This window comes from Ambystoma mexicanum, chromosome 5q, assembly GCF_040938575.1.
Source record: "Ambystoma mexicanum isolate Mex_15411 chromosome 5q, UKY_AmexF1_1, whole genome shotgun sequence".
NCBI classification, from domain to species: Eukaryota; Metazoa; Chordata; class Amphibia; order Caudata; family Ambystomatidae; genus Ambystoma; species Ambystoma mexicanum.
In genome coordinates, this window is record NC_090933.1 from 972928117 (window position 1) to 972946930 (window position 18814).

Genomic DNA, 18814 nt, shown 5'->3' on the forward strand with positions numbered 1-18814 from the left:
TAATATCAAAGCACATAGGACGGTCATAGATGCCGACCACAGAAACCAAAGCAAAGAGGTAAGAAAAAAAACCCTGCTAACCCAATACTTAAACCTAATTTTTCCGCAAACTCTTCTCCTACAGGAACTCAGACGACCACAACTCCAGTCAGCAAACCACACGTACTTAACCACACTGCAACAACATACAAACAACACATAACCATGCACAACAGCACACAGGAATTGCTCAGACTCGAAAATCACACCTATGCTCAGTGAATGGTGCAAACCGAACTAAAGCTGCAAACAGAACATCATATCTCCTTTTCTATTGCCACTGCACCCTACTAACCACTCCCACAGCCTCCCTGGTCCACACCGTCCTTTTTTCAGATCCGCCAGAGCGCCAGCGGACCACTCTGGTGGTGATAGTACGCGGTACAAGTAACCTTTAATCTTTGATGTCCTGGGTGTTAGTGTTAGCAGTGCACGGAGGCGCGAGTTATGGTTGCTTATTTTCCCATAACTGCCGAATTTCAGGGGTTTTTCGGTTTTACTTTGAACCATAACGTCCCTTTAACAAAGTTTTTTTACTGAATTTGATAGGGTTTTAGTAGCGCAACTTAACCATAACGTCCCTTTTAACAAAGTTTTTTAATTGAATATATATATATATATATATATATATACATATTGCAGCAAGATAGTCCATCCAAGAGCTAATAAATCAAGACAATGTGAAAAGTGAAGGTCTTACAAAAACACCTCAACACAGGTCTAAGAGCCCCTCTATCGAGAACAAACACAGCCAAACAGCTTGTTCTATGGGTAGGTTCCCACTTGGACAGTCTACAGCCACGTTTTAGCTCATTGTACCTTTTACCTTACAAAAAGACCACCAACCACTGTAATGTAAGCATAACTTTTATGTTGTAATGTAAAGCTTGCCATTAAAACGTAAATTAATACTTTCAGCATATTTAACAGTAGCAATTAGAAACATTATGTTCTTGATTACCATTTTGTACTCTTTCCAGCCTCTTTGAAAATCCACACTTCCATCTTCTCTATGCTGAATGACTGTCCAACCTCCTCCTGCAGTCTCCATATTGCAATACACCTGGGTAATAAGACATAACATGTTTTAAATGAGGTCATCATGAGATTATCAAGCATTGTACAATGTATGTATTGTGATAAGCCGCCTGTCTTGATTTGAGAACTTTGTTCGTTTATGTATTTATTATATTGACATTACATCATAGATACAAATAAATTCCAGAGCATAAATACCTTACCATAAATACGAAAATTGGAACAGTAAGTTAACCAACCTTAAAATAATGCATGATACAAAACATCCCATTAAAACAAAATATTCACATCAATCAATGCCTTCATGTTGATATGTCCAAAAATGTTGATTACCTCAACCAAGCTCTAAAGAGATACTTAGCTCTGAAAGAGGTCATTATCAGATCCTCAGTTTGAACACAAAAGAGCATTGCATCGGTAAATGATCTTATACGTTTAGAAACAAATAAATGCTTCAATTATTGCTTCCTTAGTTCCAAAGTGAGAGGACAGATTAGGAAAAAGTGAGTTTCGCTTTCTCTTACATCAAAACAATAAGAACAATTATCAGATATGTTGCTATCCCAACAGGGGAGCTATACTGCCAACGGAAGAGTGCCACAGCTGAACTTCATAAAAAAACATTGCTGAAGTTTAGGATTCAACATATCCAAATATTTCTCTTATCCAAACCATGGCGTTTTGTTCCAATAGAGTGTAAGGGATACATAAGTTTGTGTTTTAATAACTAGAAATGAGTCCTCTTTCTCAAGGTATCTGGTCTTGATTATAGTTTTAGTTCACATATCAATCAGCTTAGGGTTTAAGATTGAATTGTGGGTTCTGAGCTTGAATTGGCCACTGCCACTGTGACCATATGATGCCCAAGAAAGGACAAGATCCAAAGAGCAGCGATATCATACCATGAGGCCTGGTCCTTTAAATTGGAGCCAACAAGTGACCGGGTATAACTCTGGCCTGAAGAAGGAACAAATAATAACAATGTTCTGGGACACACGTATACTTATTTCTCAATGAAATATAAGTGGAAGAAGTTGAAGAATATTAAGTGCATTATTGAGCTTTGGGTAATTGTAGAGGATTTCGAAGATGTCCCTGAGGAACCTAAACGGGGAAGTAATCATAATACCAGCACCCTGTGTCACTCCTGCACCTGGGGTGTTATCCCATGCTGGTAGACACAGGTTATACTGATAACCCCCTTTATGTAGGGCTCTTGAAGAGTATAGGAGCAGTATGACATTAGTTGAAGCAGTGAGCAGTTTTACCTAGAGTGCATCAGTATGCAATGTCGAGAGAAGCAGATGGGGGAATGCATGACACAATTGTGGTATTATGGAAGCAGGGCATCATAGTAACTTCACAGTCCCCATGTAACACTTTAATATATCCTGTATACAAAATAAAAAAAAAACACTGAAAGGGTCAAGCTGGAGAATGATACAGGACTTTAGTCCATTGAATAATATTGTAGAATCTGAGTATCTGTTAGGACCAAATCCCATCACAATAATTTGCAATAAACATACTGAGGCCACACATTTCACTGTCATTGATTTGAAAAATAAAATTTTCTCCACTTCATTACACTCAGATTTTTAATATCTCACTGTATTTGTCTATCATGGGCAAAGGTACCAACACACCAGAATTCCTCAGGGATACTGTGGGTCACCCGGTCTTTTTAATAGAGTACTGTACATGGATTTGTGTAATATACACTTACAGCATACTATCATCCAGTATGCAGATGATTTCCTAGTGTGCAGAACAACAGAAGACCTATGTAGAGCTAATTCAGCAACACTTCTAACACTGCTTGCAGACAAAGGATACAAAGTGGATAGGGAAAAATGCAATATTGTCCGAAAGATAAGGTGTTTATGGGACAGATAAAATCATCTGCAGGAAAATGAGTAACCCCAGAAAGAGCAGCTTCAGTACAGAACACACCACAGCCAATTACAGTGATGGAAATACAACAGTTTTTGGGGTTGTGTGACTAGTGAAGGGCATGGATTTTTGACTATTCTAGTTACACAAAGCCTCTCCTGCAGAGACTTAAGGAATCACATAAATGAAAAGAACACCCACATGGTCAGGAGAAATTACTGCATGTTTCCAGGAACTCATACATGCCATAAGTAATGCACCAGTATTAGCGACCCCTGATTACAAAAAATAATTTTACCTGTTTTCCCATTCTTATGGCCAGGTCATGGCTGCAGTGTTACCTCAACAAACATCCATGGGACACAAACTCTTAACATATTATAATGGCATATTAGATTCAGTGATACAGGGTAAATGTCCTTGTTTACAGGCACTAGCCGCTGCAGACTTTGCAGTTGAAAAATCCTCAACAATCACAATGGGTTACTCAGTGAGATTATATGTAAAGCACACAGTATTTGTAATTGTTGAATGATCCAAATCCACTCTGACCACACAAAGAGCCTCTGCATGTGAAGTAATTCTGTCAAGACTGTCCATTCACATCGTGAGATGCCACATAGTGAGCCCCACCACGTTTCTGCAATACATGTCCAGCAAGGTGAGCAAGTGCATGGCTGTGTTCTATGTGAAGGACCTGAAGACTATTTAATACGGGCAAGGGAGTTTGATGGTCATTGACATTTGATCAGAAGACTGGCCAGAGACACACAGGTACAGCAGTGCTGGGCCTTGTGGAAGACAAATATGAGGTTGTAGTGCAAAAGAGATTAACAACACACTTTTTGCCCAGGCAGCAGAACTGATTGTATTAATCGAAACATTAGAAGCATCCCAAGGATGCTTTTAGTGACCATATATTCTGACTCTGCGTATATGACCCCCACTGTACATTCTCGGGTGTCTAGATGGAAAAGGAGAGGATTTAGGAGAGCGGATGGCACACTTGTGCAGCATACAGCATTGTTGGAGAGATTCATGTATGCCTTGTCCTGTCTGACACTAGTGGCAGTGCCTAAATATGCCACCCACAACCAAAATACAGACCCTGTCTCACTTGGCAATGATGCAGCAGAGAAGGCCTCCAAAGAAGCGGCATATCTGAGTAACACAGGCATCACTGCATACCCTGAGGTGGCTAATCAACAATTGAAGCTAGCAATCCCATACAATGTAGTACTGCTTACAAAGATAATTGAGCTAGAATGCGAGGCATCCCAGGAAAAGAAAGAGCAGTGGGTTAAAAGGGGGTGCTCACTGTCACCAACCAATATGATATGGAGACAAAATGTTACTGGTAAAGTAGTAATGCCACAGGAATTGGTCATGGTTAATCTTGAGCAACTGTATTACCCAGCGCATGCTACGAAACAGCACATATTCATATTCAGGAGAACTGGTTAGTCCCAAATCTGCAAGAGTATATCAATGAATTTGTGGCAAATTACACTACATGTCATCTTTATAGCACTGGCCACATTTGTAGGACATTGTGTGGTACATTGACCCGTCCAACTCGACCTTTCCTGGAACTCCATGTTGAGTATATGGACATGCTTAACAGGTGTAGTAATTGTTGTTACCTTATTGTTCTGGTCTGTCCATTTACCTTTTGGATTGAGGCTAGCACGTGCACACAACCAGATGCCAAATCAGCACCTACAGTTCTGGTATGCAAGGTTTTCCTAGATGGGGGATATGTAAGGTCCTAAAGTCGATAATGGAATTCACTTTTTTAATGAGTTGTTCAAAGAGATTGCATCTTTATTATGATCAATATACCACCGCCAGGCCAACAGATAATTGAAAAATTAAATGGATTGTTGAAAGTTAAGCTATCCAAGACATGTACTACTTTAGGGGGGAATTGGTTGCACTGTCTTCCTCTGACTCTGTTTAGTCTGAGAATGCAGTCAAGCAAATACCACCACTTGTCCCAGTACAAGATAGTGGCAGGGATAAGAATGCATATACCTCTCATACCTACACGCATAGCATCAGATGCTCACAGGGCAGCAGGAGTGTTTGGGGGAGGAGTTCTTGGGGTGTTTGAGGGAGCTAACAAAAAGTATAAAGATTTTGGCTCACCAGATTGTTCCTAGAAGAGAAGATGTAGCTGAGATGTCGTCGGCAGATCCAGCGAACTTGCCACCAACTCAACTCTATCCTGGGGACCAAGTGTTTGTGAGGAACTTCATCCAGTGCTAGAATGACCATTCACAGTGGTCTTTGCCACCCCATTTGCTGTTCTTGTCAAGGAGTTGTAGAACTGGGTCCACTTATCTGATGTTTGAAAAGCACCCATTAACACTCAGTCTTCTCATGAGAATTAAGCAGTTACTGAATAAAGTGAAAATGTATGTGGCAGCAGATGCTCGTGTGATATTACACCTGATATATGCCTACAATGTGATCAAAAGTTTGGAATTTTCTATGTTTTTCTGTTTTTTCTACCCCTCTGCAGGCTCAAGAACACAAGTGTTGTGAAATGTATCTCTTATATAGCATGCATTGTTTTCTTTTTGGAGAATCCATAATGTTTCTTGGTGGATAATTTATATGGCTGGGGCATATAAAAGGGGGGTATGGGAATGACACAGATGTGTCTTTGGGAATGACATGAACCAGGAGGGAAACTTTTGTACATATTAGATACCTACATATAGCAACATAGACAGAGCAGCACATGTTTTAATGTTGTTGAGGGTATAGATAGAGCAGTTTATAGGCCATGTGTTTGTAGTTGCTAATGAAGTTATGTTGTTTATTGAGGTGCGCGGAAAGAGCTGAAGCAGGTTTAAGATGGAGTCAAAAAGATATTGTGGTAGGAGTGAGGTCAGTGTGTTACTATGCAGTAGTGCCACATATTGGATGTTAGTACACAATGAATAGAATGGAACACAGACCTTGATGTGGAGCTGTCTCTCCATTTAGCTCAGTCCCAAGATGATTGATTCACTTATCCGTCCAGCTGGAGAGAAGCCGAGGTCAGAGGCACCCATGGTGCAGAGATATACGCTAATTGCATCCAGCTGCATGGCCTGAATGTGTTGGGAATGGAACGTTAGCTGTAGGGAGAGCTTGAAGGAATGTGCCCTTTGAAGGACACAATCATGAGAATAGGGCATGAGGTTTTGTGATGCCAAAACGACAGGCAAAGAATAATGCATTACTGCCCCCACCCAAAGAGCGGTTATCCCATTTGACTTACAATCAGATAAATGCACAACCAAAGCGAAGAAATCTCTGAAGTGCAGACTCAAAAGTGCTGGCCCAGTCACATCATTACTGGGCACTGGGAGTTTGAAGGAGATAAGGGGGAGCCGTGTCTGGAACGTTTCATGACTTTGGATAGGAGGAGAAGAGGGGATGCCAATACATTCAGTACAAGATCGGGCTGAAGCTTGTTTGTGTGGTGGTTTCTTGCATAATGAGAAGGCCTATTGTCTTACCAAATCAGAGTTGGCCTCACCAGTTTACTTTGATCATGTCTGGATCGGAGGGGTGGCTTGTGACAGTCACAATTTATTAATGTGTCAATATTTTCATTAATCAATCCCGTACCTGAGTTCAATAATACCCATCTAGTGGCGCACACATCTAGGGGCCTTTGTTTAGATATGGTGTGGCCAATCGGAACAGGGACGATGGAGGGGTATTAGCATGCTCTATAGGTGGTAGACAATGAAGGAGGTGGGATGACATTGTAACCTAAGTTTGCAGATTTGCGGTTTTCCTCTATGTAACCTGTAACTTCTTGGGGCGTGGGGAGCTCCATGCCAGTTTGGTTCTATGGGACCGTCTAAGACCTTTTTGCATGTGATAAACAAGGTGTTCCCTTGCAAAGAGGTGCAGTGATTATTTATTTTTTTGATTATTTTTATCATTTGCATTTTGGGTTGATGTTCTCTTTACACAGGATAATCAATGATGAGAAATCATGGAATCACAGTTTGAAACCCCTGCAGTAGCAGGCTGATGCCTTATCAAACAACAAGTGAAGGAATGAGTTGGTGAGGTATGAGGAAAAGAGGTGTGAGAATGGAGGTCATGTGTGGCTCTCACAGGGCACTGTCTACATGTGTCCAGACAGGGAGGGGGAGATGGTGCAGGGAATGAGAAGGAACAAATGTCACCACGAGATGTGTAATAAAAGTTGTTCAGGATATGTACTAAAACCTATTTATCAGAAAATATAGATAGTGGAAACCATCTGTACTTTTTTAAAGAGATATTGTTGCTAACATGTAGGTTTGTTCTTGACACTCTTGTAACCCAAATGCCATGTCAATTCCGATAACCTTTGGAATTCACATTACTTTGGATTATTTGACATTACTTTTTATTTATTTAACAATATGTCGTATTATTTTGGATTACTTTTGTATTACTACAGAGTCCCTTCAATCTCACTGAATGTTATTAGATTCATTCAGCTTACCTTTTATTACTTTATTTGATATGTTATTTCAATGCATCATCTATGAGTGAGAAATTAATTTCTGGCAACAATGCCGGTACTTCAGTACAAGGTAAACCAAGCCTGCAACCATTTTTTTAAACATATCCCCATTCTAGAAGAGATGAGAATAGAACATAATTTGCAGACTATTGGTGAACAGTGTGTGCACATATTTTCACCCATGCCTGCCAGCTGGGACGTTGTATTGCTTATATATGCCTACAAAAAACACACATTGTAAAGACGTTTACAAAGTTTGTATTACCTCTCAGACAGCTGATATTGTACCCTAACACGACACAGCAGTGACTTGTATAAATCACTTCAAAGTGACAGCAATTTTTATAGCAGAGAGAAACATCTACTGGCTATATGATGCCAGAGACGTAATCCTCTACAATCCAATAGATGTCTACATAGTTGTTTCTGATGTGACAACTATGAATCACCAAGTATATCATGTTTTATCAGTTAATTACTTTCCCGGAGGATTTGGTGATCTCCCATGGCATGTTTTCATGTGTTCATTTGATGTTACCAGTAACTTTCAAAGGATCTGTGCAAACCAGCAGTTTATTATCAGCCAGGTGCAAGGACAGGTTAACCCAAAAATCTCTATGATGAATAACTGAGGAGTGTCCCTATATTCAACAAAAACCACAGCACACACAATCATATTAGCTTAATTCCCAATACATGGGAATTCATTATTTTTCATACACAGTCTCTGAGCATATGGTCCATAATTGGGAGACACTGGGCCTGATTCACAGAAGTGTTTTATAATGGCACAACCCGATAGGAAAACATTCTGTGAATCAGGTCCACTGTCTATTCATTAGAAGTTAACACATATAGAGCACCTGCCATATTCCCTACATGTACAGCCAGACAGGAGACACTGCATAAGGCCGAGTACAAAGAGATTACCTTGGCTCATGGCCTAGGGTTAAGGAATGGTAACGTTTTTAATGAACAATGAACAGTCAGTGGGCCTCTCTCCCCTTACCCCTTGTCTGGCTTATTCTTGATGGCCTGTACAGTGGCCAAGGTTGGTTACCAAGAAGCCAACCAATTAGAAACCCCGATGTTAGGCTGCCCATGAAGTAGTATGCCAACAAATCTCCTATTGTAGGCATGATGTTTTTTTACCTTGAACAATTTAGGGTTGGCGCCAGGCAGAGCCATCAGATTGTTTTAAAACAATTACATGTTTTGTACTTATAGAGTCTACATGTAGCCACCACCACTAACCAATCCCAATTCCCCATGAATATGTGCCACTAAGATTAGGTTATGATATTTCTAATGATGAGTTTGCAGTATTTAACCAATTGTTTCCTATGATCGTCTCAGAGCCGCGATATGTTAATGCTTGTATGCTGTCCCTGCTTTATTTAAATGATAATAAAGCTGGTTTTGCCTTGCACTTTGTCTACTTCATCTTTGAGTCTGGTTTGGCTGACTCAGAGTCTGGATAATTTGGGACTTTCCTGGGCTGTGGTGTGCTTTGTTGAGTAGGACATGGGTAACATTTGTATTTTGTCTAGAATATGTACTCGAAGGGAAGAAATTAACATTCTATTGTTTTAAAAAGAGACAGGTTGCAATGTAAGTACTATTAAATATCTTCTGTTTTTATGGATTTTCATACACCATTTTGTCTAACAAAATTCCAATCCAATGAGTCATGCTCAGATTATAACCAATGATTTATTTCTTCTGTCAGCAGCTAAGCAATGATTCCAACTCAACAGGATACTCCTCATTACAGTCTATTCCTCAACATGACAAGACAGTCATTATCTGGGGGAAATGTGTTTGTCACTGCTGATATCATTTGACCACCTCCTTCAAGATAACTGTGTTTTTTGGTTGGTGTGCTGTTGTCAGCATCAGTTGGTGTTCTTCTATCAAGCACACACCTAACACTGCAACTCTTGTGTGAGAGAGAAATAGAGAAAGAAAGAGAAAGAAAGAAAGAAAGAAAGAAAGAAAGAAAGAAAGAAAGAAAGAAAGAAAGAAAGAAAGAAAGAAAGAAAGAAAGAGGAAGAGAAAGAACATAGTGCATAAAGAGAGAAAGATGAAGAGAGAGAGAGCACAATAAATAGAGAGTGATTGAGAGAGAGAGATTTGTGAATGAAAAGCAAGAGAGAGAGAAATGTAGAGGGCTAGAGAGAGCCAGACTGCACAACGAGTTATCAATATATTTTTTGTAACATTTCAGCCTTCTTTTTCAATATAGAAATGGATGCCATACAATGGCAAGTCATACTGCTACTGTACAATGTTTACAATGCATATAAATGTCACTTCTGACCCTGCCTGGATTACATTGCAAATGGACGGAGAAAACTGGCATGTTTAGTTTTCAGAATTGGCTTCATTTCATCTAACAGGTATTGCCAATCATGAACCTTTATATTTACAATATGTACCAATAAACAGACGGATGCGCATAGTTGTAAATGCAAATGTTAGTTCCAAACAACTATGTAACATAGGTAATAGGTACCATTTGGAGGTTTGCAAAGGTTATATAATAATTAATATCAGTTGCAATTATGCTACAGGCCTATTGGCCTAATTTACAAAATGTTTAGTGCGGTGTACAGTGACTTTGTGTCGGAAAAGTACACTTTGCGCCACACTAAAAAAAACATTTCCAATTCATGGATCGGACTTTGCACTGGCCTTTCCCACTTAGCACTTTGAGCAAGGGCTTTGACTGTCAGGCACAGGAAGGGACAGCACAAAGTATAAAAAGAGGTTGGAAAATGCAAAATCCTTATTAAATGAGGGAAATGGGGAAGAATATGACTGTGGGGAAGGCGACATGGTGTAAACAACAAACAAGCCATATCAATCACTAAGAAACCCTATTCACATAAGCTATTGCACAATCGCCTTGATGGCAAAGGAGAAAGATCATCCTGCGATCTTACCACCACATGTTACCTGTCGCAAAGCACAAAGCGCAATGACAGCTCATGCATAAAAGTGCAATGCAACCCCAATGAACACACGATTGCCACAATGCCAGATCCTGCATTTCTAGCACTAATATCATTACATGGAAGGAGGGGAAGCAGTACGAGGAAGAGAGCCTATATAATATAATATTCCATCCACAAACAACAATATTTGGGATGCCAGACATGGAGGTGCATGGAAGATACCACTTCCCTCCCCGTGCTTTCCTTGATCTGGTCAGGGAGTTTGAGAATTACCTCGTACACCCACCATGTATGAGGAGGAGAGCCAGAATATTCCATCCACAAACAACAATATTTGGTATGCCAGACAAGGAGGTGCATGGAAGAGACCACTTCCCTCCCCGTGCCATCCTTGACCTGGTCAGGGAGTTGGAGAATTACCTGGTACACCCACCATGTGCTCATAGGCTGTGTCACCTCTGGTAAAATCAGTTTCTCACCACATCCATTGTGGGTGTATATTGCACCTCACACAAACAAGGTGCCTCCACCAGGACTTGTGCTGCATCCTAGCACATCTGCATAATCACATTCACATGCCAAACACACTAGAGGCAAGGCAGAGAGTGCCCTGGGAATTCTATGCATTTGCACACTTTCTCAGTGTACTGGTAGCCATCCACTGCACCCATGCAGTGCTGCAACCTACCCCCTGAGACACAGAGCACATGTATCACAACAGGAAACATTGACATTCATCAATGTGCAGGTGATCTCTGATGCCAAGGGACACATCATGCATGTCAATTCTAATTACCCAGGATGCATACATGATAGCTTAATCTTCTGGCATTCCCCCATATACCCGACCCACACATAGGGAACCTTTAGAAACTACTGGCTCGTGGGTGAGTATCAACTATCATGCACACACACAAAAATTCACATGACGCACAGAAATACAAGAAATACATGCAATTAAGAACCATTCACTCATTTGCTGGGGACAGTACCTACCTCCTCTCACCATTTCTGTAGACATCAATCAGGAATACAGCTACCCCAGATGAGGCACACTACAATGCAGCAAACATAGCCACTAGGAGCATAGTGGAGAGTACATTTGGAGTGCTCAAGTCACGCTTCCACTTCATTGACCACTCAGATTGCATATTGCTGTATGCACCTCCTATAGTATGTAAAATAATGCAAAATAATAGTGGCATGTTGTGTCCTGCATAATATTGCCACACGTTGTGGCATAGCAGTGGAGGTGCAGGATGGTTTCTGCCCTTATTCACTGGCAAAACCCATTCCCTTGGCAGGCCAAAAGGCACAGGAACAGGACACATGCAACAAGGTAGCACACACCTACTTCACATAAACCTACTTCAAGGCACATGTGACTGAAATTCAATGCTCTGTGCAATCGTGTTGGTGCATATTATGCCCTGCATCAAGCCTTAGATTTGAGAGTCGAAGGCCAAACAGTAGATGGATGGAGGTCCGTGATTCATTGCTGAGCCCCTTCTCTACTCATGCCTACTTGCATGTTTACTCCCACTGCAAAACATTCTTGCATATATTTGTGTTGCAAAATCCCCATCACCCCCTTTGCCACATTGCCCAAGACCAGATTTGTGGTCACCCACGCTCACATACATATCAAATATGTGTGAGGAGAGTGCAACATTGGCATTACTGGTGTACATATGCATGACCACTGAACAATTGACACTCCAAATGTGGAATGAACATCATTCAAACATCTTTTGGTCAACCACTGAAACCCCTGCTTGGAACACACCCTCGTGAGACCACTTGGTGTCATTCCATGTACGTCAAGATTTCTGTTCTTGATGCACTAACCACAAGCATGACACTGTGAGCATGTCCAATGACATGTGTCTTACTGATCATTGTCGATGCTAAAGAATTCCATATACAGTGTGCTGAAGGATCAATGTCAACCGCAGATAGAGTACAAGCACCCACTTTGTAGGATGCATAACATTTTACGAAAGTGAACATGGGAGCATTACTGTAGTACTTATGGATGGGTGAGAAGTACCACAGCTAACTAGTTACATGGTATTTTATCGAATTAATAAAGAATGCATTTTTAACGAACGTAAAACAACAAACAAATATTGAGGTTTTCAATTTTGTTTATTTTGGGGGTCCCCCAGCCCTCATTTTCCCTATGTTTAAAACCCCACCCCAATACCTTCCTACCCATTTTAACCACTTACCCCACTCCCACATATGTTTTTTTTAATTCTATATTATTTTTGTTGTTTTAGGTTTGTTCAAAATTTAATTTTGTTATTTCTAATTCATTTAAATTACTGCATACTGGCTAACTGTACAACAACATTTGACAGCACATCAGTTGTAGATGGGGGCATACATGACATACGCACATGGCACTCACGTGAAGAGGCTGAATAGTTTTCCATGCCTCCCACACCAGACACCTGCTCACTCCTGATGAGTCCACTGGCAACCTCTTCAAATGGAGTCTGCTCATCCACATATGCTGATTCACCTCCAGTAGCCTGAGAAGAAGCCACATTGCTGCCAATCTTCTCCTTGGTGCATCGCATGAGGTCCACCATCCTCTTGTGGACCTCTTCCACAGTGTCCCTCTCCACACAACACGCATTGATGTGATCTGTGTCCTCCTGCCACATCCTCCACCGCTGGGTCTACAGCCCAAGTGTAGCGGTCGATCTCGTGTTCATCGACTTAATCAGTGAGGATTGACAGGTCATCTGTGGCCCTTTCTCCGTGACCTGTACCTCTTCATGGGGTGCTACCTACCACTGTTCTGCAGGACCCTTCTGCCTATAGTGGGTCTTGTTGGTACAGGGCAACTGTAGGCTCAACACCGCATTTAGCAGTTGGATCTTTCTTCTGCCGTCTTCCCCTTTATTGTCCTCTCCCTCTCCATGGAGCCCTCCCACTTATGGTGCAAGTGGTTTTCATGGCAAGGTATCTGCAAATCTCAGCACAAATTCTGTATTGTACCACCTAAAAATCGCAGAGTCTGAGCACTCCAGGAAATCCATGTTGCACCCCATATAAATCGCAGACTCTGCGAACGCCAGGAAATCTGCATTCACCCACTAAATATTTTTGCCTCCACACACACACATGGGAGGGCAAATCATATCAGCATTATGCATGTGGGAGCACTGCTTGTGGCCTGAAAATGACGTTCAAAGTGTCCTTCCTCTGATTCTGTCACTGCTGCCTTCTGCATGGAGTGTAGACACCTGTGCATTGCTGTAGCTCCTGCCTTGTGCCATATCTTGCCTCCAACCGTTATTTACCTCCATACCTCAACATCTCCTGTAGCCTGGTAGTGTATGACTGGCTGCTGACCACTAGCACTGCCTTTGAGTGCCTGGTATTCCTCCACAGCCTGTTCTTCTGTGACTCTGATATCGATCTTTGTTAATACCTCATCTTCCATAATGGGACGTCCATGCCTCTACAACAACACTACAGACCCACAGCAACCATAACCAGTGCCCAGTGTTACCCCACAAGCTACAGGTGCACTTTGTCCAGAATATATACCAGCTCCCACAAGGGGAGGCTGTGGGCTGTTAATTTCTTCGCTGCAGAATCTGGCATCCTAGGTGCGCAGGTCCTGGCTAATTATGATGCTCTCTTCGTTCTGGAGCAGCAGCTTGGAACGTGTGGCTATCAGATAATCTGGGTAGACATGATGGCTGCCATCAATGCAGATTGGGTGGCAAACCTTACAGTGGACCAGCCGATGAAGTGCTGGGATGACCTCAGGGTCAAGAGCTAAGCAAAGGTAGCACATGAGGCTGTTGTGGTAGTGGAGGCACACCTTGCAGGCCTCCATCAGGTGTCACCACTTCACCTCTAGATGCTGGAAAGGATCAACCCAGCAGTCCATGCCCAGGTCCGTGACCTGCAGGCATGAATCCAGGCTGCTAGGCTAAGCATTTCCACAAACATATTAAAGTCCTGCATTGGTATGCATGACTTATTCAAGCAGGCTCCTCTATGGGTTGCTCAATTGTGTATGGCATTAGTATAATCTACACTCAGCAGCCTAGATTGACACATAGACATGTATGTATGGGCATATCATTTTAGTGCATCTGACAATCCGAATCAACACTGGACCATGTTAGGCCACTGAAATGGGGGCATACATGGTATGTCATCATGACATATGTTTGTGTTGGGAGAAAGAGCATTACTGGCTGATCCTCAGCAACGGGTGATTGTGCATGTTGCATGCCTTCATGTTGGACTGTCAAGTGTGCATGTTGCCAGATGTGGTATGATATATTTGTAGATATGGTGCTATGGACACATGTGGCCTTTCCATGGCTATGCCTGCAGGATACACTTGGGTCATTGCTTCATTGTGATGGTGATGTGAAATGAGTTGTTGTCATGTGTACGTGATCAAACAGCAATGTGCTATGCTCACATGTGCAAGTGTCATCATTTTGCTTTCACTTGTGAGACTGTATTCTATGATTTTCCAGAGCATTGGACTGAGTGTGTGACACAGTCGCTTGTTGATTAATGCCCACAGCATGCTACTGGTAGTGTTGATGTGAGTACACATGCATTGGCACTGACGAGTGATACCTATTTCCGTTGTTCTGTTTTCCACAGTTGCAGCAGCGGAAGAAGAGCATACAGACGCTGCTGTGGAGCTGAATCTCAGGGGCAAGGCCTCCAGGTGCAGGCACATACCCCAGGCACGCCCTCACCTCCCCTGAGGGTGAAGTGCCGGGGGAACCACCTCAGTCTAATTGCACTGCTGCTGAGGAGGAGACTTAGTGTGCTAGCATCAGAGGGGCAGGGTGGTGGTGGTGGCATTGACACACAGGGGCCCCAAAGCATGGAGACCTCAGGTGGAGTTACCAAAGGGGATGTGCAGGCTGCACACCTAGCCTTGAGACAGGAGGTTGTGCAGTGTACCATGGAGGGGTCAGCATAACCTCATTTCCGAGCATCATCTACTGCAGCAATGCCCAGCTTCACCAATGCCACCACCCAGACAGAACCTGCACCTCTGGCCAATGTGGCCATGCAGTATGTAATGTTGCCCCTGCTGATGGGTGACTTGAGCCTGCAGGCGTTTATGCATTATGCTGTGCAAGAAACTCATGGGCTGCTTGTAGAGCCTCATGGGCAAATCGGCCACCTCTTGTCCCGACTGGCAGCTGCATTGCTTTCCAGTGTCCACTCTGTACAGGCCACTGTTAATGTCCCCCTCCTCCTCATCCTCTATGCCCCAGTCAACCTCAACTGAGGCCTCCATGCCAGCTAACACCAAGGCAGGTGGAAGTATGTACTGTGTCAGATGAGATGGTCACTGAGCCAGACCAGGTACATAAAGGGGAACATACTGTGGAGGAATAGCAGGCACATGATGGTGGTGCACTCCCCTTGAAGCAGACTGTCACCCAGTCGGAGGGAGTACTTGCACCACAGACACATTGCCAGGCAGTGGGAGATGTTGATTTTGAGAGGGCAAGTCATGGAGGAAATTTTCACAAGGAAGAGGCAAGCAGGTGCACACCTGCAAGTGAGGCAGGAGGCTGGAAAGTGGCTGCAAGCACTGGTGTCTTTGCAGAGGACATTTGTGAGGCAGCAGGAGGTCGAAAGGCATTGGGCACATGAGATGGCAATAACCAGGGCAAGGGTAGAGGTGGAATCGACGTTGGGGTGGGTGAGGGCTGCCATCCTGGAGGATTCTTGCAGTGCAGAAGAGGAGAATGAGTGTCAGATGAGGGAAATTCTGGAAGCCATCCAGGAAACAACTGAGGCCCGCCTGCATGAAGCAGATGTGGAGGGTGAATCCTCCTTGGCTGAGGTATTGTCAGAGATCTCCGTGGACTAGCCCGCAGACTCATGAATATAGTTAATTATTTGTAGGGTTCCTTTATTTATTTTTTTCCCTGGACAATTGTCATCTTTAAATGTTTGTACCTAGTTTGTCTTTAATACATGTTGTATTCATGATTCAACCACAACGTTTGCTGCCTCTTTGTCCATGTGCACCTTTTGCTTGAACATGATCTCCAAGTAAGTATGTCCTATGGCTGTCATGTGGGTTTAGGGGACATGTGTGCATGCTTCATGTGAATGTGATGTTTGGTATGATGCATTCATGATCAATGTACATACGTGGGCTATTGTAGATGTGGGGAGGTGGCATGCCTTTGGAATAATGTCTTTGTCATGTGCATCTGTTGCTTTCCTACTTCCGTGCTTTGCAGTAATGGCATGCTAGTTATTGATGTACATGGTGTGCATGGGTGTGTGGTACATGTTTGCTGTGGTTGGCATGGCACTTCATTTATGAATTTGTTCATAGGTGTTGAGCAATGTGGTGGGTTGTTTGAGGTAGGCATAGTGGCATTCATTTGATTGACTTGGCCATATGGACATTTTTTCACATGCAAGGGAGAGTCCATTGTAAGGTTGGGGGTAGCAAGGGATAGTGTTCTGATGCCATTACCTGTGCAGCAGCACTGGATGTTTGGTGTTGGTGGCTCAGTGTTGGTTAAGTGTTTTGATTGTGTGTCTCATGGTGTCAATGTAAGGTTAATTGGGCATCTCATGGTGTCAGTGTGGGGTACATTTGGTGATGACTGAGATGTTTATGATGGTGTTTTGGGTCTCTTATTGGGGAGGGGTACTCATTTCTTCACGTGTCTTGCAAGATGTTCCACAGAGTAGGGATTCTGAGGTATCTGGTGACAGCTCATTCACCTCTGCCCATTCACTTCTCAAGGTTCCATTTTTTTTGTACGTTGTGGTACTTTCTGGTACCACTGATGTTTTGGTGTCTTTTTGCCACTTGCTTGTCCATGTTGATGTGCTCAAACGTCGTAAATAGGTATGGGTTATTGGCGCTGCAAGAAGGGATGTGGCCTCACTCTGGATCACTTGGGCTACACACATCACATGTGCACTATGTCACCTGTACATCAAAGCGCCAAAGTGTAGCAGCAGTTGCAGGATGGCTGGCTGTTGTTGTGGAGCTGATTGTGAGCACACAGGGATCCATGGAAGAGGTGACTATACTGGATCCAACAGCAATGCTTCCAAGTGACCATGTTGGATGAGGATGTCTGGCCGGTGTACTTCATGGAAGACACAGGGCAGAGGATTTGAGGTAGGTAACTGCTCCCCATTGTACTGGGACGAGGGTGGATTTGTGGGTGCTGCCTTCAGTTAGGGATTGGGGGACACAGATCAGTGGGGGTACTGGACAAGGGAGGACTTGTGGGTGCTTCCGTATGTTAGGGGGTTGGCGTGCAGATCAGTGGGTGTACTGGGATAAGGGTGGATGTGTAGGTGCTTCTTTAAGTTAAAGGGATGGGACATAGATCCATGGGGGTAATGGAACAAGGCAAATTTGTGGGTGCTGCATTAATTTTGGGGGTCGGGGCGCAGATCAGTGGGTGTACAAGGACCAGAGCAGACCTGTCAGTGTCTTAAGTAGGCGGGTTTGTGCACAGTTCAGTGGATATATTCTGCATATTTTACTAACCTTCAACTTATTTATAATTATTGATGCAACCTGTACATTAGCATTGAATAGAGCATAGGAAGGTTTGTAAGACTGTCCTAAATGTAATACATGTGGTTTTGCGAGCTAGACCCCTCTCAACCCACATGCCTAAATACATTAATCTGGAAAAAATAGAATGTGTAACTTCTTTTCAGGTTTGAATGATTGTTCTATGAAAAGCACATTGCCTATTTCTGAAGTTACCAATTTGATTGATGCAGTGTATGGAAAAGGGCTTGTTTAATTAAGTTGCTGTGATATGGGACTTAACACATGATGATTCACAGGCTAGCAATGTGCGGTCTGACCCTTTCTCTAGGGCTGGACGAAAACCTGCTGAATTTATGGCAGTGTCAAGTGGATTGCAAATGTTAACGTCGCCTTAGTTTAGCCAGTAAATGTCCTATAATCGCGTACAGACAAGATCGAGTAGTTCTGTCACTTAACACCGTTTTACACGCTTAAGATTGTTATTCCAAACACAGCCATGCGCATAGTTAACGTATCCTTCAGAGAGGTATTAGCTGAAAATGAAAAAAAAAAGTAAAACTAAAATAAGATGGAGTCCATTGCGAAAATTGTACACAATAGAATAAAGTACATTTTTCAGACAACTGCAACAATAACGTATGAAGGAAGGCAGGGTGGTGCCTTCTATGATATAAAGTGCTTAGGATTACCTGGGATCCAGTAGGTGTGTGCATCTGTACAGAATGCACTTGCATGCTGCAGAATACCTTCTGTTCACCGACGCCTTTTCAATTACATGTGCCATTGACGGTCAACCATCATTGGTGAGTC

The 18814-nt window shown here is 42.8% G+C and overlaps 1 protein-coding gene across 3 annotated transcripts in view; it reads right to left on the reverse strand.

Moving 5' to 3' along the window:
* ANGPT1 (angiopoietin 1) overlaps positions 1-18814 on the reverse strand; it is a 1129183-nt gene that overhangs the window by 350231 nt on the left and 760138 nt on the right. For all 3 annotated transcript variants that reach the window (XM_069621500.1, XM_069621501.1, XM_069621502.1), the window contains exon 6: positions 1001-1102. In XM_069621500.1, coding sequence (XP_069477601.1) covers positions 1001-1102 — 102 coding nt within the window. The remainder of the gene's footprint in view (positions 1-1000; positions 1103-18814) is intronic.